We start from the raw sequence: 26682 nt of genomic DNA, 5'->3' as shown, positions 1-26682 counted from the left end.
CGTGTGTGTGTGTGTGTGTGTGTGTGTGTGTATAAAGATGCATGTGTGTGCACATGTACTCAGAGTACCAGACATAGCTTATTATATTTGCACAAACAACGTTTGGGGGAGTAGCAGTAGATAGTGTTATGCCTATGATAAAGCTGTGATAATTAAGAATGTAAAAGGCAGAGGCAGCTCTGAAGAGCCGGGAAGGAGACCCTGTCAATCAAAGGTTCTGTAACATGTGCTTGTTTCTATGGAGAAAGGAAGGTGAAAGTGCTTCAGACCAGATCCCCAGAGCAACTTCAGATGAATCAAGGACACCGCTGTAAGAGGTGAAATTATAGAAGAGTTAGAGGGTCTCTCAGCCCTGAGGGTAGGAAGGGCTTTCTTTAAGAAGACATTACAATGCAACATGGCTCAGTATCGAGCACAGCCCTGTGTAGAGAGAGCAGCTGTGTCAGGCCTTGGACGTCAGTAAATCAGGAGTTGACAAGGACTTAGAATCCCACATACCCATGCATGTGGCGGTGACCAACCTTCCAAGACAAAATGTGCAAAAAGACAGGAATGTTGTTCATAGAGATGTAATATGAACGGGAAATGCATTGATGTCCAGCCTTGCCAGTGAAATGTACCCAACCCACAGTAAGATTGGAAAAAAAAAAAAAAAAGATAAAAGAGAAGCAGGAGAGATGGCTCAGCAGTAAACAGCACTGTTGCAGAGGACCCAGGTCCCATCTCCAGCACCCACATGACAATTTACATAACTCAAGTCATAGAGGCGGCACACATACATACATACACACACACACATGCACACACGTACACACACACATACACACACACATGCACACGTGCGTGCACACACACACACACACACATGAGCACACACAAAGGTAAATCATTCACACATAAAGCAAAGTAAGTATTTAAAAAATGAAACAACGTGCAAATACACAGACAGGAGAAGGGCATAGTGACCAGCAGGGCAGCAGGCTACCACACAGCCGTGAAGCCCGGTCATGTACCCACATCCATGAAGACCACATGCAAACCTGAATGCAAAGACAAAGCACATGACAACAGTCCCACCAAGTTAAAAAAAACCCACATGATATATTCTATAGGGATCTGGAAACATGTAGTAAAGTATTTTCATAAAGCACTGGGACAGTGTGAATGCCTGTGGGGGAGGGAGTGCTGAATGAGCGATGACCTAAGTCCTGCGGAAGCTTCTCGTGTTCTCGTTCTACGCTGAGAGGTGGGGACACAAGCACTCACGTTGCTCACCTTCACTTACAAGAGAATTAAGCAATATACAAAATGCACCTGAAAATAAGAGCAGGGAATATGGAAACTTTTAAAAAAGGAAAGAAAGAAAGAAAGAAAGGAAGGAAGGAAGGAAGAAAGAAAGGGAGGCCAACCTCTGGACGAGACACCTTAACCCTACGTACTCTGGGCTCACACACCATGCAAGATGACTGTGACGGCGCTATCTCCTCTAGTGACCTTCTCTCCGAGGGGGAAGGACTTGATTGCATTTGGGGTTCAGTTCTGGTTTTGGGGGGTTGGCAGCTCATTTATACAACCCGCGTAACTAATTTCTCATCCATATTTGGAAGTAGAAAGAATGTAAACTCGTAACATCCTTATTTTAGGGTTGATCTGCCTATTTTAGGGTGTGAGGAGGATCCATGGCTGGTGACTGTCCCAAGTACCTGTGGAGGCAGGAACACAGCTGCATCTCAGAAGCAGCAGGCTCCCCGGGAATGTTCAGACTGGTAATTTCAAACACAACACACGCTCTTGTCAGTGTCGGGAGGCTCAGAGCACATTCTTCTGTGACACATATTTTGTCATTACATTGCAGAGGTTGCTCATGTCTGGCTCTGAGCAGACGTCCAGGGACAGGTGCTCAAGGTGACCGTGGACCAGAAGCAGCTGGGGACCCTGAGTAGATCCTGAGGTATATGCTTCTTCCTAGCTCCAGTAAAGCAGACCTCTGGGCACTTGGCCACGGTGAGGGTACGTATGCCAGCCATGCTGACCTTGAAGGACAGTCTCAGCTGTGACATGTCATCAGGCCTTTTGTTTTACTAAATGTACACAGGCCCTTCAACCCTTGGCTGGGAAAATTTTAGGGTTCTTGGAAGGATGGATTCATGGCATCTACCATGTTACCAGGAAATTACAAATACCTCAGTGCATTCCTTCTTCCCAGCACAGGACAGGGAAGGCAGTTGGATGGATGCTGAGCAGCTAGTGTGTGACCACAGACACGGCCCTGCTAGGGCTGTGGACAATGTTATGATGAGAGGAGGCTGTTGCTTTCCCCAGCTTAGGAGAGATGACTGACTGCCTGTTTGTTCTTTTGACGTTCTGAGATGTGGGAGGGAACCAATTCTGCATTGCAGAAACACACAGGAAATTTAGAAGACAGAATTTGCTGAGCAAGCCCCATTGTGGACTGACTTTGTTCTCTGGCAGTTAGAGACTTCAGAGAGCGGTCTAATATGACACAGCTTCCTTTAGCAATCCCATCTGGCTAGCTTTAAACACATGAATTTGTATGGCTGTGAAAAAGCCAGCTTAATTACATACATTTGATGGCTACTGGAACTTGGCTGACTCTGAGTTTGGGTAAGACTCACTGCTTTGTAGGAAGAAGAAGTCATGACTTGACTCATGGCTCAAGATGAAAGGTCAGGTAACTTTCTCAGTAATTTGAAAAAGAATTGATAACAGTAAGTTTAAAGGAAGAGGCATTTGTGCTTTTACCTCAGGTAATTGATGCACCTTAGCTTGCTCAGCATCTATGCTCACGGCCAGCTCACGGCCAGCTTTAAGCAACTTCTAATCAGGAAGAAAATTGTTCTGCTATTAAAATGGTCTCTTCTGGGTCTATTCCAAGGAGTAGAATAGCTGGGTCTTGAGGAAGCCCTATTCCCATTTTTCTGAGAAAGCGCCAGATAGATTTCCAAAGTGGTTGTACTAGTTTGCATTTCCACCAGCAATGAAGGAGTGTTCCTCTTTCTCCACATCCTGGCCAGCATGTGGTGCCAGTTGAGTTATTGATCTTAGCCATTCTGATGGGTGTAAGATGGAATCTCAGTGTCGTTTTGATTTGCATTTCTCTGATGACTAATTAGGTCGAGCATTTCTTTAAGTGTTTCTCAGCCATTTGATATTCCTCTGTTGAGAATTCTCTGTTTAGTTCTGAGCCCAATTTCTCTATTGGGTTATTTGGTTTGGTGGTGCTTAATTTCTTGAGTTCTTTACATAGTTTGGATATTAGACCTTTGTCAGATGAAGGGTTGGTGAAGATCTTTTCCCAGTCTGTAGGCTGTCGCTTTGTTCTCTTGACAGTGTCACCTGCCTTACAGAAGCTTCTCAGCCTCATGAGGTCCCATTTATTAATTGTTGACGTTAAGGCCTGGGCTGTTGGTGTTCTGTTCAGAAAGTTGTCTACTGTGCCTATGTGTTCCAGAGTCTTCCCCACTTTTTCCTCTAACTGGATTAATGTCTAGAATATACCCAGAAGATGCACTACCACACGACAGGGACATATGCTCAACCATGTTCATAGCTGCCTTATTCATAATAGCCAGAACATGGAAACAGCCTAAGTGTCCCTCAGTAGAAGAATGGATCAAGAAACTGTGGTACATTTACACTATGGAATACTACTCAGGTATTAAAAACAAGGAATTTCTGAAATTTGTGGACAAATGGATTGAACTAGAAATTATCATAATGAGTGAGTTCACCCAGAAGCAAAAAGAGTTAAATACTCACTATATTGAGACACTAGTCCAAGGGGTATGTCCCCATGGAAAACTTTACCTACCAGGAAAGTGGGTCAGAGGGGAGGACATCCTATTGAGACTTTAGGTGAGAGAAGCCTGGGAGAATGAGGAAATAGAAGGATCCAGAGGGTCCTGGAAAACTACAGGCGGGTCTGGGCCCTGGGGTCCTCCTCAAACTATGGCACCAGCCAAGGAAAATATAGGCAGTAAACTTCGAACCTCTACCCAGACTAGCCGATGGACAGGACATTCTCCACCATTAAGTGGAGAAGGAGATCTGACTTTCACACAAACTCTGGTGCCCCATATTTGACCATGTCCCTTGGATGGAGACGCCTGGTGGCACTCAGAGGAAGTATAATAGGTCATCAAGAAGAGACTCGATACCCTATGAGCATATACAGGGGGAGGAGGTCTCCCTCAGTCACAGACATAGGGGAGGGGAATGGGGGGGAAGTGGGAGGGAGGGAGTAATGGGTGGATACAAGGGATGGGTTAACAACTGAGATGTAATTTGAATAAATTAATAATAATAAAAGGAAAAAAAAAAAAAAAAAAAAGGTCTCCCTGGTTATCTACACTTAGTCCTGTCACTCTTCTATAGAAATATTATAGAAATATGATGCCCATGCCTTCTGTGAACCTTGTGGGTTGTAAGAAACACTGTCATGGTTTGGAGGGGCCCTTCAGAAGAGTGATGCATGCCTACTTCTTAGTATTTATAAAGGTTTCTTTTACAGTCTCTGTCTCTCTGTCTCCCTACCTCTGTCTCTCTGTCTCTGTCTCTTTGTCTCTCTCTGTCTCTCTGTCTCTCTCTGTCTCTCCGTCTCTGTCTCTGTCTCTCTCTCTCTCTGTGTGTGTCTCTGTCTATGGTACATGCACACCTGTGCAGTGAGCACAGTATCTTCAGAGGCCAGAAAAGGATGTTAGATCTACAGGCAGTTGCAGGCCACCTAATCTAACCAAACTCAGGTCCTCTGAAAGAGCAGCATGTGCTCATAACCACTGAGACACCTGTCTGGTGCCATGACTGACACAATACCCCACTGGGCTAACAGCGTGGCTAAGAAGGACTCCCATGAAGTTCACTGTGCAGAAAGTGCTTGGGTACACTACAATGATGCCCTGAGTTCTCAGAGGCATGTAAGCATACCATGCACTGTAGCTAAAGGGAAGCCCTGGCGAATGTATATTACTGATATATGCACAGCCCTGTCAAGAAACAATGCCTCAGGTACAGGAGAGTGGCAAATCCTTCCCCTGGTTAGGCCCAGTAGGACGATGAAGACTGCCTCTGGTGCAAGTGTGAATGTTGACAGTGTGTGCAGAAAATGGCCACCATAGATTTTTCCATACAAAGTCTGAGGCATGAAGACTGCCCCCTACAGAGACTGCCCCCTACAGAGACTGCCCCCTACAGAGACTGCCCCCTACAGAGATTGCCCCCTACAGAGACTGCCCCCCACAGAGACTGCCCCCCACAGAGACTGCCCCCCACAGAGACTGCCCCCCACAGAGACTGCCCCCTACAGAGACTGCCCCCTACAGAGACTGCCCCCTACAGAGACTGCCCCCTACAGAGACTGCCCCTACAGAGACTGCCCCTACAGAGACTGCCCCCTACAGAGACTGCCCCCTACAGAGACTGCCCCCTACAGAGATTGCCCCTACAGAGATTGCCCCCCACAGAGAGACTGCCCCTACACCTCCAAGGTGGTTAGCATGGGGTGGGTCTGAGGAGGATGTGGGTCCCTGAGGTCTGACATTATGAACACTGTCTTCTCTCACACCTTGGAAATCCAGGCAGCTCTGACCTTTGGCCTGTTCAGTTCAGCCTGTCCCTGATGATCTTCAATAATGACAAGTGACACCCTTACTCTAAGGCCTTTCATAGCAGAGTAAACACTCAAGGAAACAACCTGCCTGAACATTCGAGCACCTTTCCCTGGGCTTGCTCATGGTGAGTCGCTGAGTTAATTAACCATCAGACAAGTTGTTAAATCTAAAATCTTTTATGTAATAACATCAAGCTTTTTCAATTCCCACAAATTCTGGAACTTATACCCATAAATTTGACATTTAATTTCACTTTCACTACAGGATATCATTCATTTAGCAAGTGTCTGTTGAAACCCCACATTCTGCTCCACAGCGAGCAGCGGGCCGTGGAAGCTACAAATGTGATGGAAAACATCGTGCGTCCTTGAACAGCTTGCATTTGATCTGGGAAATAAAGTTATTCAAAAGCGAAAAGTGGAATAATAAAACAAAGAAGCGTTATGATTAGCTGCCGAAGGATGTGGGGCCTCACAGGGAGAAAAGGTCATGACTGTTCACTGTGGATGGGGAGATGGAGCCATTTTCCAATTGTGAAACGATTTTAGGATTTCAAGGGAGAGGGGTTACCTCCATCCAAATGGTACAACCACTACAGGTCTTCTGCACAATTCAGAGCATCTTAGCAGCATGGGATCAGCTATGCGCCCAGGCCAGGCTCAGGAAGCTGCTCCACACCTTCAGCATCTGCATCCTCCCCGGCTGCCACTCACTCCCTCGATACGTCAACAATGGCAGGTTGAATTCCTCGCTGCCTAGTTACATTATCTGTGGACTATTTTGAATGTACTCTTCCTTGACCTAGAGCTCTGGTCCTGCTCCCAATGTCTCTCTGATGCATGATCATTAAAGCCCTTAGCCTAATATTGCCAAGGCTGGTGTGGAGACTGTCCAAATTTGATTTCCCGTAAGACATACTACACCATTCCAGCGCCCGACACAATTGCATTAAGGAAGCTCTGCTGAGGGTGGGAATGTACGAGATCGGCTCTGTTTACAATGTTCACATGATTTTATTCCTAATTTCCTCTTGTGGGTTCCACTGCCTTGCTTGCCTATTCCTTTTTGCATTTTTCCAGCCTTCCCTTCCGCTGTTCCCCTAGCCGCTGATAATGGCTGTTCTGCTCTACGCTTCATTGAGGTCAACCTTTTCAGTTGTGACCTGTGAGTGGGGTCCTGTGGCTCGCATCTGTCTGTGTCTGGCTTATTTCACTGAGCATACTGCTTCCACTCGTAGCCACGTTGGCACATGTGGTAAGCTCTCATGCTTTTCTGTCTTGTGTGTGCATGCCCCCCCACAGGCAGACCGTGAGAAGCCTTGTGACAGTGAACATGAAATGTGCTTCTTTAGCACGCTGGCCCGGTTTCAGATGGCCGTGCTGGATCACACGTGGTGGTAGCTCTCCACTCAGTTCCGTGGAGCTGAGTTTGCATCCTCACCAGCTCTTGCTGTGGTCTGCCATTTTGATGACAGCCACTTCACTGCAGTGGGTGATACCTTCCAGAAGCTTCTGCCAGATTTCCCTAGTGGTTTCTGATATTGAGTAGCTTAAGAAAAAAAAAAAAGAGGGGCTGGAGAGATGGCTCAGTGGTTAAGAGCACTGACTGCTCTTCCAAAGGATCTGGGTTCAATGACCAGCATCCACATGGCAGCTCACACCTGTCTGTAACTACAAGATCTGACACCCTCACACAGACAAAACAGCAAGTCACATAAAATTTTAAAAAATATTTATTTAAAGCGCCTGAATGTTTTGTCTGCTAGTCTGTATGTGCCTAATGCCCACAGAGGCCAGAAGGGGGCATCTGATACCCTGCAATTGGACTTACAGACAGTTGTGAGTCACCATGTTGGTGCTGGGAACTGAACTTGGGGTCTTCATAACAGCAAACCAGTGCTCTTAACCAGAGCAGCCTCTGAGCATTTTTTTCATATACCAGTGGATCACTCTGGTCAGTGCAGGCCCATTACCTGTTTTGAGTCAGATTATTGATATCTTTACTGTTGCGCTCCTTATCTGTCCTGGGTTTCTGTTCCCTTGCCCCAGGTGTATAACTTGCAAGTATTTTCTCCCATGCTGAAGGCTGTCTCTTCTAACTATAGTTTTTAATTGTGTGATAGCTCTTCCAGACCAGGGTCAGGGTCAGTGTCAGGGTCAAGGTCAGGGTCAGGGTCAGAGTCGGGGTCAGGGTTAATATTAACGTTAGAGTTGGGGTTAATAGTGGGGTTGAAGTCAAGGTTAAGGTTAGGGTTAAGATTAGGGTTAGTGTTAGTGTTAGGGCTAGGATTCAGCTAGGGCTAGGGATAGCGTCATGGTTGGGGTTTGCATTAGTGTTAGTATTATGGTCTGGGTCGGGATAAGGGTTGGATTTCTCCAAATGGCCCTTTGTAAACACATCGGAGCCTCCAGCTTTTACAAACTGTTTGTGTGAACGGCAGTGCTATGGCTGTGCTTGTGCACTTAGCTTGGGTTCCCCTCAGAAAGGAGCCTGCCACCAGCACAAGTTTGCTTTATGTTGCTCATCGCATCTTACATTGTCTGATGAATGAATTTTCTCTTAGGCTCTTCTCCTATTGTCATGGCATGACAAAAGCTTAAAATATGCACATTTTCACTTCTCCAGCCTCACAGTTATGAATTGGCTTCATGGTTGTTAATCCTTTCAGAAACATGTTCACTAGCATGAGTGAGCTTCCTCTCCCATTTCCTTAACCACAATCCTGGCAGCTCGGACTCCTCCATCCATTTAGACCAGGTGCCAAGAACTTGCCTTATTTATTTGAGTACAAGTGTATATTACAGTGATTTGGCCCCCCAGAAGTTGCAAAGTATGACAGACACGTCACATTTGAAGAGGACCCTTGGTGGAGCTCATTAATCACATGCTAAACTGCCTCCACCCTTATTTGAGGACACAGAAGGCTAATCCCATCCATGTGATATTAATTCCTTGGCTTCTTTCATGGATTCAGGGCCCATGATAAATGTTTTTACAACGAATACCAAATTAACCCAAACTGATTAGCGTTTATAAGTTATTAATGTGATGTCACTTTGGTCTGGTCTTCTCTGCACACACAATGTTTCGTTAAATACCTTCTTCTTGCAGGAAGGATCAATCTCGCTTCTCTCACTGCATTTGTCAACTTCAGTATAATGCTCCCTGCCCCCTGCCCCTGCTAACAAGGCATAGGCAGTCCCTGGTGAGGGACAATGCCCTTGGGAATGTTGCATCCTGGGCAGGGTGCTGCCAGCACTCAGTTCCTTGTTGTCCAGTGAGAACACCAATCTGAAGATACTCTCAGGAGCTGGGTGGCATGGCTATCTGGGATTGAATTTACATGGCTCATGGGGGCCAGGTGACCATGAACCTCAGTGGCTTGGTAACGTGGCTTGCAGGAGATGGGTGGCATAGGTGGTGTGGCTGGGTGACATGGCTAGTGTGGCTCTTGGGGTGTTTGGTGGCATGGCCATTGGGTACTGGGAGACAGAGCCATAGGGACAGGAGAACCATTATCAGGTGACTTTATCACCTGACGCTACCTTCCTAAAGGCACAGGTACCAACTCATGGGGAGATAAAGACTCAGAGAAGGCCCAACTGACACGATGCTTCCTGAACCTCATTCTTGCTCCCCAGAGATAGAGGAAGGTAGAGTGTACAGCCTGGGGGGGGGGCGCTACCCACAATCCACTGGTGAGTCACTGAGCCCACAGACACAGCTGATGGCTAAACCATGCTCTTCAAGGAGGCTGCCTCCCTTTTAGATGCCAAACTTCCTGTTGATGACCCACAATTGCTTCCTTCCCTCTCTACACTCCTTAACGTGAATATTACAGCAACGAGGCTGTAACCAAAGGGTTCATTGGGTTCGTTCTTGGCCCCACAATGACGTTACATACAGAAGTTCGTAAATGCAGTGACTCCGTCCACTGTCACGAGAGCTCCCACACTGTGTATGGAGATGGCAGTAGGGAAGGGTTGGGGCTCATTTCCAGGGGAGAAACCTGAGGCTATGGGAGGTCTGACACTTTAAAGCCACATCTTTGTGACTGACATCTGAGTGCCAGAACCAAGATCTGAACCTGGCTTTTCTGCTCTAAAGCTTTTCTCAGTAGTGATCCCTGCAGAACTGAACCAACAAGACAGTTTGCTTTCCCCACTAAGGCTTAGGGTTAGCTACACAACAATGCAGGTGGAGAGGTGGAGTGTGCTAAACCCTGGGACTTCCGATGGGGCCTTCTAGGTTCAAAAGCCACCTTCTCCCTGGTTCCTGGTGTCTCACTTCCCACTGTCTGCTCTTGACCTGGGTTATGTCTTGTGGCTCAAGGCACGTGCGGCAGCCATTGAACCCTTCTGCCTGCCCTTACCCATACATTCATGGTGTCCCTTCTCCCTAGGTTCTGCTCTGCTCCATGGCTGCCAGACAGAAGTCCCACCCTCAGGGCTATAACTCCTCACACTATTGTTCCTGGTATTTTAAGGGCACCTCATCTCTTGAGGTGGTACCACGCTGGCATGTGTTTCACAGCTCTAGTGGAATAGTGTGACATTCTTTAAGTCAGAGACCTAAAGGCCACACAACGATTCAGGGTGGGTGTGAAAATCTTTCAACTCCGATTTCTGACTCTTTCACTGACTCACAGAAAATGAGTCAGCACCTGTCTCAGGGCCTGAGAACGAATGGGAGGGACACAGTGGGCCCCTCAATTCCCTTCAGGTGTTGATTGTGCACAAGGGACAAGCAACCTTTGGATGGACTTGACTGAAGAGCCACCACCACCTGGTCATGGCTCCGAGGACATCTGCCATTAAGGAAGAGGAGACCCCCCCCCTCCCCAGCTTGGGCCTGTGCAGAGTGGGGAAAGCAGGTGGGGAAGGGGAGGGTGGAAGAAGGGTTGAGATATCAGAGCACATGTGGGCAGGGGCCAGGCCAGCCATGATTACAGTGACCCAGCTGGGACAAGAGGCCAGATCTCAGGACCAGTGGGGGCTCTCTGTGGACATGAGCTGACCCGATGACCTCTGGATCAAGCAAGCAGTGTGGGACACAGAACGGGCAGTTTGTTTCTACAGCTGTGTTCTGGGTAACAATGTCTTGTTAAGGCGTAGAAGGGTCTTGGTTTAAAATGAAAAGGTCACACATACAGAGCAGCTGCCTACCTCCTGAGGCTCCTGTGTGGTGGTTTGAACAGGAACAGTCCCCATATGCTCATATGCTTGAATGCTTGGTCCTCTGTAGCAGAACTACTTGGGTAGGATTAGGAGGCGTGATCTTATTGGTGAAGGGATGTCACTGAGGGTGGGCTTCGATGGTTTTCAAGAGCCCGTGCCATTCCCAATTAGCTCTCTTTCTGTCTGCCTTGTGTTTATAGATCAGATGTAAGCTTTCTTCTCCAGCACCATGCCCATGTACCTGCTGCCATGCTCGCTGCCATGGTGGCCGTGAGGCTCTAAGCACCTCCTCAGCTAGACTTTCATAAATTGCTTTGGCTCTGGTGTCTCTTCATAGCAATAGAAAAGTAAGAAAGACACATAACCAGGATGGAAGCTTTCCTCGAGTTGGGAGCCATGTCAAGGGACGGGAGCATGGAGGACAGGACACAGATCCAGTGGCTGAGGGCTCATGAGATAAATGCTTTCTGTCAGAGGTAGAGGCCAGGGGAAAAGAGATCATCTTGCTCTCGAGTTCCCAGAACCCAACAGTGTCTGAGGGCTTGGAACAGGAGCAAATGAGATTATGAAAAGAAGACAGAAGTGTGCACACAGTGAGGACTGGCCTCCACCGGCGGCTCACTGGATAGCCACAGCAGTCACCGGTCAGTGCTCACTCCCCAGGGAATGGGAGAACTGCTCTGGGTGATAATTCCTGACTCCCTATGCCCATGCCCTTTCCAGGAAAACTATTCTAAAGGCTAAACAGCTACATGACCCATGGAGTGCTTCATCTCCAAGTCTAGCTTAAACGCCCTGATTTTCTTAGCTGCGTTCTCCTGTTTTAGACAGTCACCTGATGTTTTTAACACAGTCTCTTGTGACGAGGGGGGTTATGAGTAGCCGGAAGTCAGACCTATGACCTCTTTCCTCGAACATCCCCCTCCACAACCATGTGCTGAGTTCACCTGCTCCTTGGGGTGTGCAGGCTCGGAAGCTCACCACCCACAGGCTTCCTGGCCAACTTCCCCGACTGCTCTTCATTTTTCACATCCTGAGCTATTGAAGATTTCCCAGAGGCCTTATTAAACGCTCTCTCCAAAGCTGCTCATTTATCACTGTCGTGGTGGCAAGCCAAGCCGAGAGGAGCTGTCTCCTGGTCTGTGATCTTGAGAGCTCTGGCAGAGTCCAGTCCTGAATCCTCAATGCCGACTAACGCTGTGCACTGTCTCTGCAAACATTTCCCATCATTCTCCAGTCCACAGGAAGAAAGCACCCTGCCCCCTCCTAAGGAACTTCATACACTCTGGCCTGCTCAAGACGGAAGGCAGCCTGCGTTCTAAGAGGGAGGAAGCCACCAGCCTGTCTCTGTCCGTCTGTTTTTATTAAATGGCACTAGCAAAAACAAAATGCAGGCGCACAGATACAACCTCACATATGGGAGGCGGGGTGGGGGTGGGGCTCAGAGCATCAAAGCTCTCCAGAGGAACCCTAGGCTCCTCAGTCAGACAGGAAATCTTCTGAAGTAAGACAAGAGAGATGGAACTCTGGAATGCCACGCTTGCTGTAACTCTGCCTGGGCACCATAGGGTCCCTTTGAGACCTGTAAACAGGCAAATTCATTTTCCTACATCTTCAACTTTGGTGACATTTTTTGAAAGGACATGGCTTCCTGCTGTGAGCAACTATAACACCAATGCAGCAACTAGGAGCCAGCCTTTGGGGTTCCCTGGGGAGAAATGGCTCCTTTTGCCACCTTTTACTCCTTTTCTCTTTTCTTCTTCCTCCTCCCCTTCCCTTCCTCCCCACACCCCCAAAGGTATCACACTATAGTCCAAGCTGGGCTGCAGAGTCTACTATATATCTCAGGCTGGCTTCTATAATCCTGTCTCAGACTTTTGATTTCCATGATGGGTGGGGGCTTCCCTGCCTGTGCTGGGGGCCAAGGCCCAGGGCATCCATAGAGGTATTACTCATTCTGGACCACGGAATCTAAAAGTCCAATAAAGCTGTCTAAGTAAGACTGCTAACCAGAGGCACACAGAGTGTAGGCTGAGGATGACCAGAAAGATTCTGGCCATATTCCTGTGAGTGGCAAGGCTCCACACCATAGGCACGACTCAGCACCCTGAACGGTAGGGCTGTGGTGAATGTTCCTTGGTGGGGCCGACCGCAGCTGTGTTTTCTGCTCCCCAAGGAGATTCACTCATTGCGGCATGATTCGTTATCATTAGAGCAGATTTACTGCAGGGAGCAATATTTACCTTTAAAAATAAAACGGCGAGGAGGGATCTGTTGCCTGTCACTTAATAGATTAATGTTTGCAGGGCTCCTGATTGCCGCTTTCCTTTGCAGACACACAGTGCAGGCACTGACTGTGCTCAGGGTTGGTAGCACTGGGGTGAGGATTCTCTCAGGTGAGGATACACAGTGGGTCAGGATAATTCTCCTGGGTCTGTACGTTTTACCATGACATGGCCATGTATATTCATTTCTATATATTCAAAGCTGTGTTTGTGCTAAACAGTAAGAGAAAAGTGCCTGGCAGAAACCTCAAGGCCTGCCTCATGGCCCCGAGAATCTACCATGACTGGAGTGTGCTGATTTCCAACATATAAGACTCTTTCTCCACTATGGGTTATATTACTTTTTAGAGTCAGCACACTGAGTGCTCAGCAAGAGTCTCCTAGTTAATGGAAGTTTAAAGTCAAGGACTCGGTGAGCCTGTCGGTTCACAGCTCTAAACGCAAATGCCAGCAGTGAATACTTAACTGGACACCAAGTTCCTTGAAGCAGAAAGGATGCACTATTTCCCTCACTGTGAGTGCTGAGCACACAGTCCCAGATCCCAGCTACTTAAAGCCTTCTGGTTATTTTATTTGTAATAGGACCACACACATATACTAAGGAGCTAATTAAGCAATTCATTTATGCATTCCTTTTTTCCAATACCCAGTAAATACTTGATGAGCACCAGGCACTCTTTGCTTTATGTTTTATGCTCAGATGCCTGCAACTTACATGGTATTGTATGTGACAAAAACTCCACACATGGAGATGTGGGCCCTCACAGGGGGCTTCCTGACAGAGTGTCTGCATGGAAATGTCACATCAGGGAAGCTGCCGCAGTCAGGTCAACACCTGTTCTGTTTGTTGTTAGTCTTTAGGTCAAGCAAGGTCATGTTTGTCATTCTCTATCTTCATTCCTGTGTACTGGCTCTGGACAGGGAAGGGGCTGAGCTAGGCCTCATCTACAGACTCATGTTCTTCCAAACGCTGCTGGACAGAGTTCTAGAGCACGGGCTCTGTCTCCTGCACTGACTCATGGGCTCAGGTGTACAGATGGCAGGGTTCATGTCCAGAAGCTTGCCGCAGAGCAGGCAGCACGTCAAGCACACAGCAAGATACCAAGGACTGGTGTCCCTTTCCCAGTAAAGGGACCACTTTGTGAGGATGCAGAGTCTCATTATCTCCCTCACTGCTGTGGCTGGGCCAGCTGGCAGGCTGGGCCCACTGGGCCGTTGACCAACCAGTAGGAAGTGCAGTGGCCACATCTGCAGAAGAATTTACAATCTTTTTGTTTGTTTGTTTGTTTTTAAATGAGTCAACTCTTTTTAAAGATTTTATTTCCCTGTGTGTACCACATGGGTAAGTACTTGTGGAGGCCAGAAGAGGATGGTCACGTCCACTAGAGCTGGAGTTACAAGTACAGGTATGAGCTGCCTGACCTGAGTCTTCTGGAAGAGCAACAAAGGCTCTTAACTGCTGAGCCATCTCTCCAGCCACACTGATCGCTAGGTCAGTCACTCAGCAGGCTGCAGGTACTTCCTGTGACTGGTGTTACACCCATCCCCCCGACCTTCCCCCCCCACTCCCCCACTTTACCCCCCACCCCCCAGCCATACCCCCACCCACCCCCACCCAGGTCCCTCTTCAAGAGTTCTTCTAACTAACCCTCGGATTTTGGCCAGTTAGGCCCATTGAATCTCCAGGTGGCTAGATTCTTGAGGGCTTGCTAAGATTCTTCTGTGGCCCAATATTTTTGCTTATTAGATTTAACTCAAGACAGTGGAACTGAGATGCAACGAAGAAGACAAAATTGCACAGTGGGCCAACACAATGGCTCTTTATGTTGGTAACCCAGTAGATTGCTGATCCAACACCACCCCAGCAAGATTTTAAATGCAATCATGTTTTAGGAGAAGGCAGCTAAAAATAGCTTTAGGGATTGAGTCACCATCACCAAACCATTGGATCCGAAGATAAGAGCCGCTCTGTGCAGGGAGGCCCTGCCTCTTGACATGAAGCTAAACAGGACTAAGCAATTATCTGGTCACCTGGGTGTGCCACCTGTCACGCTCAGGCCATGACATACACATTCTTCTCCGAGTTGCCCTCCTCCTCCTCCTCTTCCTCATCCTTCTCCTCCTCTTCCTCAGAGACTCATATGAGTGGCCATGGCCAGCCCGTGCTGAGTTCTGGATTGGGAGTCATACAGCAAGGCTGCACATTGTGGGCTTTTCTCATCACACTGTCTGTGACGGTTACCATTGGTTGGCAACCTGACAGAATCTAGAACTACCAGGAAGCCACACCCCTGGCATGTCTATAGGGGTTTCTAGATTAGGCTAATGAGTCTTTAGAGTGGGTGGCTGGGGGCCCATGGCTGGAGTCCTCCTTACTACAGATGCAATACCACCACTTGCCTCATGCTGCTGCAGCCTGCCTTCCTAATCACGATGGGCTGGGCCTTCATACTGTGAGCTAAATTCTTCCATCCTTAAGTTGCTTTTATCAGGTATTTTTGCAACAACAATAAGGAAAGTAGCCTATACCCCATCCTTGCTACTCGCAGGGCTTTAAACATCTTTGTTTTGCTTGTCTGAGTCCATGAAGACCACGGATGTCAGAGTCAAGGCTATGCTAGCTCTGGAGGCTTCGCCACACTGGCACAGCTGTCCGGGCACAGCTTTGTAATGATGAACAGGTCCACTCTCTCCATAAACGTCCAGGAATGAGTGTGGCTTTGTATAACAATGTGTTCCACACTGGTGCTTCCTGTGCACCCTCTGAGGAATGTCATCTATGCACATGGGTACAGGTGCCGCCATGCAAATAAGTACCCTGGATCCATATACATACATGGTATGGCTTGGATCTACTTTGGTCCCCAGGTGGTGGTACCACTGAGAGATGATTGGCTCACAAGGATGCTGATGTCATTCATGGACTAATCCATCAACAAATTCACAGGGCATATCTCACCAGTGTGCCACCACCACCCCACCCACGCCTGCTTCTTGGCTAGCATAAGGTGACCAGCTTTGCTCCACCACACACCTTTACAACATGGTATTCTGCTTCCTCATGAGCCCAGAAATAAAGGGGGGCAGCCAAGCGTGGAGTGGAACTTCTGAGCCCCTGAGCCAGAGGAACTCATTGCTGGTTATTTTCCAAGGTGCTTTGTTATAGTAAAGAAAACCTGTTGGTCACAATGATATTCCATGTGTGTGTGTATGTGTGCATAGGGGTGGGTATGCTTGCCTGTATACACACACACACACACACACACACACACACACACACACGTGAAGACAAGAGGCTGAGGTTAGGTATCTTCCTCTGGCTCTCTAAGTTGTTGTTGTTGTTGTTGTTGTTGTTATTATTATTATTATTATTATTATTATTATTATTATTTTTGAGGCAGGGTCTTTTGCTGAGCCTAGAGTGCTTCACTTTAGCTAGACTGATTGGCCAAAGAGTCGCTGTGGTTTGCCTGTCTCCATGCCCAGAGATGGGATGATAAGTGCCCTCCCCAGCCTGTCATGATCCATTTTTTAAAAAATGAGAATTCACTACCTGAAAAGAAACAATGATTTTATATAATCAGGAACTTTGGTTCATTTATCTAAAATTTAATAACATATATACACATGCCACACACACACATACACATATACCATACATACACTCACACACACCACACAGACCACACACACTCACACATATACATCACACACATAACACACCTCACACATACGTATACCACACGCCACACACATAGACACACACACACACACACACACCACACGCACACACCACACATAGACCACATACATCTCTCACACATACCACACATATCCACATACACCACACACTTCACACACACACACACACACCCCACACACATATATCACACACACACACCACACACATACCTACATTACACACACATACCACACACACCTCACACACACACACACAAACCACACACAAACCACACACATACACACACCACACCTCTCATACTCCCCCCACATACACACACACACACTGCCCCACACCCTATAACATATATATAGATACCACACACACCTCATACTCACACACACAGACACACGATAGATGTGCACAGTGATAAACAGTTTAGAGACCATAAACAGTAAGAATCAAAATATCGCTGCTAAACCCGGCTTGCTTACCAGCTGCTGGCCTTTCGGGCCCCACCCCGCATACTGAAGCTTTGCGTTGCTCACTTCCGGTGGGTCCAGACTCTGAGGGTCCCTGAGGAAACAGACAGACAAACAGAAACAAAGCACAGTGTTGGGAACCAAGAATATACTATGCTTCCACTTCTCCTGACGGTATTAGTCTCCTCCTGTCCCTGAGCTACTGAGCTTCCACGGATCTCTGCGGATGCGCATAATTTATATACAGCTGAAACACTCACCGCTACATAATCCACATGGTAAATATTCATCAGGAGAGAATATACGGAGGACTCTATAGATCAATTTTTAAAATGTCCAGGGCAGTTAAAATTAAACAAAATCCACAGCCGAGCAGCAATAAATCCCACACCCAATGTCTTCATTGCTGCCTCTCTTTACAAATAATTCTCTTCCAAGTCTGAAGCCAGGTCATTCTGACCTTCGAGCCAGGGGCCTCAGGATGAGTTGATTCCCTCTCAGATACACAGAAGGAGAAGGGAGGGCACACCGGAGAGCGAGAAGAATTGAAAGATGCTTTTCCCATTCAATGTCTCTTACATTTTTACTCCTTTCTTATGTTTATTTTGGGTATTTTCCGGTTGTGTCTACATGGGAGCCAGCCTGCATACACACACACGTGTGTACTATGCATGCACATATACATGCTCAGGTGTGTTGCATGCATTCATGAGGATGTGGGAGCCAAAGGTCGATGATGGATATCTTTCTCAATCACTCTCCACCTTAATTTTGGAGTCAGCATCTCTCACGGAGCCAGAAGATTGTCAATCTCAGTAGCCTGGTTGGCCAGTATCCTGAGGGATTTGTTCCGCATCTGCCAGCCCAGTGCTGGGATCATAGTGCATGGACTTCGCTTTAACATGGTGCTGTGTGTACAAACTCCTTCTTCCATAGCAGTGTTTTACTGGCTGAGCCATCTCCCAAGTCCCCTGCCTTTAATTCTTGATTTACAGATATGGAAAACGCCTTGACCACAAAATACTGTCTATATATTCAAATGTCCTGATAAATAAAAGCCGTGGTAAAATGCCATGGAAACATCTGTAACACTGATGTGGATATTTCAGTGTTGTTGGCAGCTGCTCCTGCCTTCCACAGGTAGGAAGACCGGTCTTCACATTTTTTTTGAGGGTGCCACCCCACCTATAGGATGGCATCTGCATTCTGGGGGAGCAAGATTGCTGGCGGAGCACTCTGCCCTGATATCATAGTTCCCACATTGAAGATAGAGCCTGAAAATGTTCATGACTAAAGAGAGGATAGGTGAATCGCCACGTATCCTTAAGAAAGGAAGACACAGCATCTTAGGAGTTCCCCAAAGGGAGGAGGCAAGAGGGAAGAAGTATGAACCAGACCTGTAAACAATCATGGCTTCAGACAAAGAGCATTCTAGAGTAATTTGAAAATACCATAAGAATCAATACAGACAAACAAAACCAGGAAGAAACAGAGGAAGAGAAGATGGAGAGGTGAGATTCTCCAAGGGGATGCGAAGACAGGTGACAAAGGCCAGACATGGGGACACAGCTGGGATGACAGTCCTCAGGAAAGCAGAGAAACTAAGAGACATGGTGGGGTGTCTGGACTTTGCAGATGACAGATTGTTAATAAACAAACAAACAAACAAACAAAAATTTGTGTGTGTGTGTGTGTGTGTGTGTGTGTGTGTGTGTGTGCAGGCACAGCTGTGCTTGCAAGTGAAGGACAGAAGCATCTTGCAGGAGCCAGTTCTCCCACCACTTAGGTCTCTGGGATTTGGCTTAGTGGCAAGCATCTTTCTCTGGCTGAGTCATCATTGGCCCAGGACCAAGGACTTGTGTGTGAAGCTGACTTTTCCTTTACTCTCACAGACAGGCTCATAGTGACAAAAGTACAAAGGTCTCTTGAAGATCATGATATATGTTTGCTTCCATACTGGAGGTCTCTGGAGACAGCTAATGATATATATATATATATATGTGTGTGTGTGTGTGTGTGTGTGTGTGTGTGTGTGTGTGTGTATGTGTGTGTGTGTAACTCAGTTGGCCACTCACCATTGCCATAGCCTTCTGGTGAGTCCTAGCTTCTCAGTTTTATCCCACTATTTGTCTCTGTTCCTGTCCTCAGTTCCTTCTGTCTTCTCTGTGTGGGGCAGGCAGGTGGCCCTGTGCTCACCTCAAGGAAGAACCTGCTACCCCTTGGTGTGTGCCTAGTGTTGGATGTGTGCTAAGCAGGTGGCAGAGCCCCAGGTCAGGCCCACCTGCACCTGAGGTTCTCATTGCCAAATCCTGCTTCCGGCCTCTGTTGCTTTGCCTCTGAGATGTGTGCACTGTGGTCTGTAGGGACTTTTCCTCCTCAGCCCACTGACCCATCACTTTCCCTCTAATTCTCAGAATCAGCATCCCGAAGTGCCCACCAGCCAGTCTCCCTTCCTGTTCTCCAGGCAGCACACCTTCTCAAGACACACTGGTCCAGCATCTTTTCTTGTTTGAACATTGCATCCTGTTTCGGCTTGGGCCCTGGACAATTTTTCTTTGCATGTTGCTTCTGGGAAACTTCAATATTACTGTGCTTTAAATCATTCTAAAGTTCTCAGAAGAGCTGAAAATAATGTACCCAGAATATTAATAGCTTGCCTAGGTTTTTACGTTTGTCATCATCAATTTATGCTACCTCCCACTGGATCCCATGCCCGACTCTGGGGCCCCTTGGCTACTGTGTGTGCCCTATGGATTTAGACAAACGTAATCTGCCACACATCACCCTGTCAGCACCACAAGCTTGTTCCTCACACTCTCCCTTCCCTGCTATGGCAACTACTGTCTTCTCAGCCTCTGGCTCTGCCTGTTCTAGGAGGCTCCACATCCTCAGTGCCTTTGGGCTGGCCCCTTGTTTGAAGCAACGAGCACGCGCTCTCAAGTTTGGCCTGTTTCCAGGACTTCACTCACTCTCACAGCCTTCTCTCTGTCTTCTCTGTGTTCTCAACCTTCCAGGGTCGGAGCACAAACCAGATAAGACAGTGAATGGAAATGCCTCACCTGACCAGCACCCTTCCACATCTAAGCCTTGCTGGCCTTCCTATCCACACAGTTTTTAAGTCCTGCCCCCTCATCATTTACTGGGGCGGGGAGATGCTCAGTGGTAAAGCACTTGCCATGTAAGCCTGAGGACCTGAGTCCAGATCACCAACATTCATATACAAGTTGGATATGGAGGCACATGCGTGTGACCTCATCATCGGGCAGGGCTTATGGCCAGCTAATAAGTTCCAGGTTCAATGAGAGACCCAGCCTTAAAACATCAGAGGGCTTAGGTCCCCTTCTCACACAGAACACAGCAGCAGTAACCTCTGATACATACCCAAGGTGTCACGTGTGCATGTAACCTGTGGCCTATGGGCCACATGCATTCAAGGACAGCTTTGGATGCAGCCCAAACACAGACATCCTAAACTTACTTAAAATATCACAAGCATTTACTTAGACTGTGTTTTGTAACTTGATTATGTGATTCTTGAGTGTGGACTTTGCAGATGACATCAATGATGTCGTGAGTGTCCCAGTTTTAAAAGGTTGGGCATGTCTGACAGTCTGGCTAGTGATTCTTACCTTATACTGGGTTATTCTGAAGTTCTTAGTGTGTGTGAGAGAGGAGAAGGACACAGAGTAACCTGGTGATTCACTCAGGGGCTGTCTAGTGCCCCCCCATCCCTTTGCCTTATTTATTTATTTTTACTCATTTATTCTAAAGAATGTGTGTCAGGCCCTGTGATAAATCATCTCTGGGTAGAGATAGATTGGTGAAAAAAAATGATGAAGGAAGAATAAAATGATCTTGACTTCACATAGCTCAAAATAATCACAAGATCCATTCTGATTTTGCTTATTGGAGCAATAAACAAAACAGGGCATAAATCACACTGGATTCTGAAGAGTGAATTAGTGCCCAGCCAAGTTTGCTCATTTATCTTCCAAAGCTATTTTGAGGGATTGAAAAAGCTTCCCCAATAGCAATGGCATTTAGGAGGAAGGAAAGCTAAAATTTGCTTTTTCTCCTGGCTCTAAACTTTCATGACTAAAATCATTTGTTAAAAAACAAAAACAAGACCAGAAAACAAAAACAAAAACAAAAACAAAAAACTAAACCTGACCCAGCATCTTCAATGTCAAATATTGTAAGTTTTTTCAAGTCTTCTCATATGTTTACTGTAGTGGGAGACACAAAAAGATACATGTTCAGACCTAGGTAAGTGCCATTCACAGTAGGTGCAAACTGACTATAAACGCATAGTAGGTCAGCAAGGGGGGAAGATTAGCAGCTTTCAGTTCTTGAGGGGCCAAAGAATAGTATCAAAATAATTGAAACCCACTCAAGTGCCTTGATATTCCCATCGCCCTTTCTATGCATCATGGCACATTCACTTAAGTTCCTGGGGCAGGGGCAGGGGTCCCACGCCATCAGTGCGTCCAGGATAGCTGGCAGCTGACCCCTGCCAGGGCTGTGTTAAGCCCACCCTATGCAGGCTCTGGACTCTAAAGTGTGATGGGACAGCTGAGCTGGACTGCTCCTAAGGGAGCCCATGTGCAAAGTCACATGGGAAGAGTGTTCCCAGGTCACCCACCCTTAATCTACCCCAGTTAAAAGAAGAAAAGAGACAGGTCAGGGTGGGTCTGGGGGGCGGGGTTGGTTGGACTGTGAACCATTTTGGCAGAGATAAAGAGTTCTAAAGCAGAGTGAGGTAATGGTTGCAAAGCTCTTCATACCCCAGACAAACCACTGAGCTGTGTGATTTAGATCTGCAAATTAACGGTGTGAGAAGGACGTCTCCAGAGAACTTGGCAAGGGAAGCAAGAAGGGAGAGAGAGAAGGAGAAGAAGGAAAGAAAGGTCAGGAGGGAAGGAAGCCATGTTCTGGGCCCTCCCTTTTCCATACATCTTGAGGGGAGTGTAAGCTGACCTCCAGTGCTGACAGCCTTTCCTGGGCTGAGATGTCTGCCTGCTGGGAAGCTTGAATAACAGGAGACATCATAGGCAACCATTCTGATCACCCCATCCCTGTCCTGTTCTCTCGAATTAGCTAAAGCCTGCCACCCCAGGCTCTCTCCTCAAACTCCATCACCACAGAGCCAGCACTGGGCAAAATTAAGAGGCTAGCTGCAGCTTCCTCACTGGCTGGCCTCCAGCTGCCTAGGAAGCCACTCCTCACTGCAGGAGAGACCCAGAAGTCTGCAGTATCTTTTTCTTGTATCACAGATCTCTCTCATGCTCTCCTTTCTCCTAGGCCTGTTGTCTCAGAGGAGCCATCTGATCAATGCGCCCCAGGGACAGATCAACCTGTCAGGACTGGTGATGTGGGACTCTGACCCCACCAGGCTGTGCAGCCCTGGGCTGATGGCTTCACCTCTCTGAGCCAACCATCTACTGCTTAAGGTGGGGTGGACCCTCCTTGGTTGCTGGTCTTGGGAGTCAGCTGACAGATGCTCTGCTGCTCGTGGGGGCAGATGGGTTGCATGCACACACAGGCTCCTTGTTCCTCCCACACAAGTGGCCAGGATCACGTAGCATGTCGTACCATAGTGTTGCCATGCCAGGACTTGCCCTTTTGGAAACTGAGGCATAGAAGGTGGTTCGGTGCCTAGACAGCTCCTCTGTGAGCCTGGGCTTCCTTCAGATGGAATGTGTGAGATGGGTTGCTTTCCTCCTTAGACACTGGCTTCACATCTATGTAAATTAAACACAGATCCCCACTCCTTGGAGGGCTCTGTGTTCAGCCTTCTGCACAATTCCTTTGGAATGCATACTTACACGGCCTGCCATGAGATGGATGCTGGGGAAAGGCAGAGCCTTCCCAGTGTGGGTCAGGAGGTCGGACTGAGATACCAGAAGAAATGAAATTAGATTTCAGGGTCACCCAGGACAAAGGTTAAGAAATAGGCCTACAGGAGATAATCTGACCAGCTACTGGGAGGAACCAGCCTTTCCACTCACTGGAGATAGAGTTGCTAAGAGACCCAGTTTTATGGCCACATTCCTTCCTGCACACCAGAGATAGGGTTAGTAAGAGACCGATGTGTTCCTGGACAAGGTAGTGAACAAAGAGAACAAAGAAAGCTAAGCCATGGGTGGTCTTGTCATCTTTTTCTGTAGCCTGTCACCTTTAGACATTAGGCCTCCATATGTTACTCAACCAATAGGCACTTGCCAGGCTGGAACTCCCCTACTTTAGGGCACTCGGAGGGATAGGAACCTATACATTTACCATCAGCTCAAAGTTTGGGGCTCTTTCTGGGTACTACTGTGTTGGTGACTGGTCAGAGTCCAACTCAAGTCGAAAAATTAAAGGTCCTCGTGTGTATTGCATTTGTATTGAGTACTGGTGGTCTTTTTTTGGGTTCTCATGATCTGGGCACAGTAGGACCAACATGCCTAAGACCCCAGCATCCTTGATGGAACTGCTAGCCAATGAGTTTGAGGTCTGTGGCAGAGAAACTTTTTGTTTGCTGGAGGATTCTTCCAGAATGTTTAGGACAGTTCAGAGAGTACAGATTCCCCCTCTAATCTGCCTGGCCAGTCCTTTAAACTTCTAAAGGCAGAACTGAGTGCCTTGAGCCCACTGGATCAGGGGCTTGTAACCAAACAAGATCCTGAGATAGGCCTGTTACAGAGAGTATATGTGAGAAAGCCTGGGCAAAGGCTTCCAGAATGTGGGGAACGTCCAGGGGCCGCCAAGGTCACGGTATTGCCACAGACTGCAACCAGAGAGAGCCACAGAAGCCACAGAAGCCACGTTGTCAGGGTTCCTCTGTGTCCTGTGTCACTCACGGCACCCTTCTCCTTCATGCTACCCATCTGCAAACTGTCGCGGGCAGAAGCAGAGTCAGGCTGAGAATGATTAACGGCACTGGAGCAATTTGGAGGGAAGAGTCCATGCTCGCAGACAGGAGCTGAGCCGCAGCAGGGCCAATTTGGGTGATTCCTGACAGGATGAAGCCCCTGGCGAGTGTCCTTTCCTGACTCACGCAGCCCCGGATTCTGGTGGGACTGTAGTCATTAGCAGATGTTGCTGCTCAGGGATGAGCTTAGCCAGTAGAGGAGGGATGCTGGGGGAGGAGTGGAGGAGAGCAGAAGCCCACGGGAACCGAGAGTCAATTTAGTGACAGCGGTGAAGACTGCAGGATGTAGCACTGAGGGCTGATGGAGTCCAATATGATAGGATATTCAGTTCGCTCTCTAACCACTGACTTCTCCAGCCATATTGGGAAGTCCTAGTGCAGTACTGATACCTGAAACAGCACTAGCATTTAGTGCATTACTAGTAGTAGTACTTAGTGTACTACTTACACCTACTGTAGTACTAGTTTCTACTACAATACCTAGTTTAGTATTAGTACTTAGCGCAGTACTAGAGTACCTAGTATAGTGCTGGAACTGGGTACAGTCTGAGAACACAGCACATGCACCTAGAAAGTCATAAGATTTCACACTAACAATGCCGTGAGAGCTTCTCCCAGTACTTCTAAAGGTCTGTAGGAATTTGCCTTAGGGCAGTAGTGTTGTGAATAAAAATTAAGATTCACAGATATAAAACCTTGACCTCTCATTAGTTATTAGAAACCTGGCTGTCTAAATTTCTGTTTATGGAAAAGATTAATTGCAAAGAGTTCAGGTTGTACCATCTTCCTAGCGGAGTTAGAGCCTCCTCACTTTGTGGAGGTGGAAAAGACAGAAGCCGTTGGCTGGGGTGAGACTCTAATCTGCACTCTCAAAAACATTGCTTCTGTGCAGCCCTTTGCAATCAGTGTGATCTGGAAACTGCTCCCGAGTGTCTGAAATGCCACAGTTCCTCACTGTTGACTGAGTTAAGAGTCTCAGGGAGCCGGGAAGTGATCTTGCTATCATGCTGTCTCCCCAGTTCTGTGCCACCAGCTCTCTATGCCTCTGTCTCGAAACTCTTGGAACTGGGTGGGTGAATCATGATGTGTCTCCAAGGGCCCTGTCAGTGAAGACAGCTGCAGAGATACCTACTGGCCAGGCAAGCAGCCTGGGCTGGACACTTGCATCTGTTCTGCCTCTGGGGAGTTGCAGTCTGCCATCTTTTTCATGGGCTGTTCTTAGGATGAATACACACGTGCTTCGTGAGACTGAAACAGCTCCCAGCGCTCTCTCAAGCAGAGCTGCTTCCCAACTGGGAACCCCCATGCCTGAAGATGAACTCCTCCACACTACCATCAACCCTTCCATGTGGGGCAGCTCTGGACTCCACATCTTATTCCTCGGCCAACCCAGGACTAAGCAGGTCACCCTTGGATTCAGTTTTCCTTTGACTTTTCTAGGAGGGACAGGAGAATGGTGTTTTTTGCAAAAGAAAATTGTCTTTAAAATCTGTCCATGACAGGACATTCTCCACAGTTACACGGAGAGCGGGGATTGACTCTGACATGAACTCTGGTGCCCCATATTTGACCACTTCCCCTTGGTGGGGAGGCCTGGTGGCACTCAGAGAAAGAATAAGCAGGCTACCAAGATGAGACTTGATAGGCTGTGACCATATAGTGGGGGAGGAGGTCCTCCGTAGTCATAGACCTAGGGGAGGGGAATAGGGTGAAAGTGAGAGGGAGGGAGGAATGGAAGGATACAGTGATGGGATAACAATTGAGATGTACTCTAAACAAATTAATAAAAAGTAAAAATTAAAAAAACAAACAATCCGTCCATGAAATAAAGTATTTGGCCAGCACACAGAGTGCAAACCTTCTTCATGATATTCAAGGTTCATTCAGGGCACAAGGCTATCCCACTCTACCTGTAGTCTCATTTCCCATGTTCTCACCGCTTACAAGGCATTCCACAGAGGCTGTTTTAGGGAAGAGGGAGCAACATCCAGCAGCTCCTCTGGGTCAGACAGTGTCAACCTGAGTCCCTAAGTGCCCACTGTGAAGAAATTTGCAGGCTTGCATTGGTGTATTGGGAGTATTGCTCTGTATATGCAGAACCAGAGGCTCCAAGCTATGTACAGAGGCATTCCCAGCGTACTGTAGCATCCTCTAGCTGTGAAATGGCCAGGGAGGGTGGGAGGTTAAAAAAAGCTACACACTGAAAGAATGTGTGTGTGTGTGTGTGTGTGTGTGTGTGTGTGTGTGTGTGTGTGTGTGCTCTAAATGGCACAGATGCTCTGATAACACTTTGGATTTTTTAAAAATCAAATTAACCACATATTAATTATTCATTCCAGCCGGTCTACTTCCAGGTATTTACCCAAGAGAAAGGAAGACATATGTCCACATGCAAACACTCAGAGCAGATTCAGTCATAACAGACACCAGTGGGAAACAACTTAGATGCCAATCAGAGGTTGTATGAGTGCAAAATGAGTAGATAGACACAGTGAGTTACAGGTACCTGCTACAAC

General features: G+C 47.5%; 1 protein-coding gene across 4 annotated transcripts in view; it reads right to left on the bottom strand.

Annotated features, from left to right (window-relative positions):
* The window catches only part of Dpp6 (dipeptidyl peptidase like 6), an 846101-nt gene that overhangs the window by 142793 nt on the left and 676626 nt on the right, over window positions 1-26682 (bottom strand). For all 4 annotated transcript variants that reach the window (XM_051152206.1, XM_051152208.1, XM_051152205.1 and 1 more), the window contains exon 7: window positions 17266-17347. In XM_051152206.1, coding sequence (XP_051008163.1) covers window positions 17266-17347 — 82 coding nt within the window. The remainder of the gene's footprint in view (window positions 1-17265; window positions 17348-26682) is intronic.

Source organism: Acomys russatus, chromosome 10 (genome assembly GCF_903995435.1).
Source record: "Acomys russatus chromosome 10, mAcoRus1.1, whole genome shotgun sequence".
In the NCBI taxonomy this organism is placed as follows: domain Eukaryota; kingdom Metazoa; phylum Chordata; class Mammalia; order Rodentia; family Muridae; genus Acomys; species Acomys russatus.
Note: the sequence above shows the minus strand (reverse complement) of the source record. Positions and strands in the feature narration are given on the sequence as shown.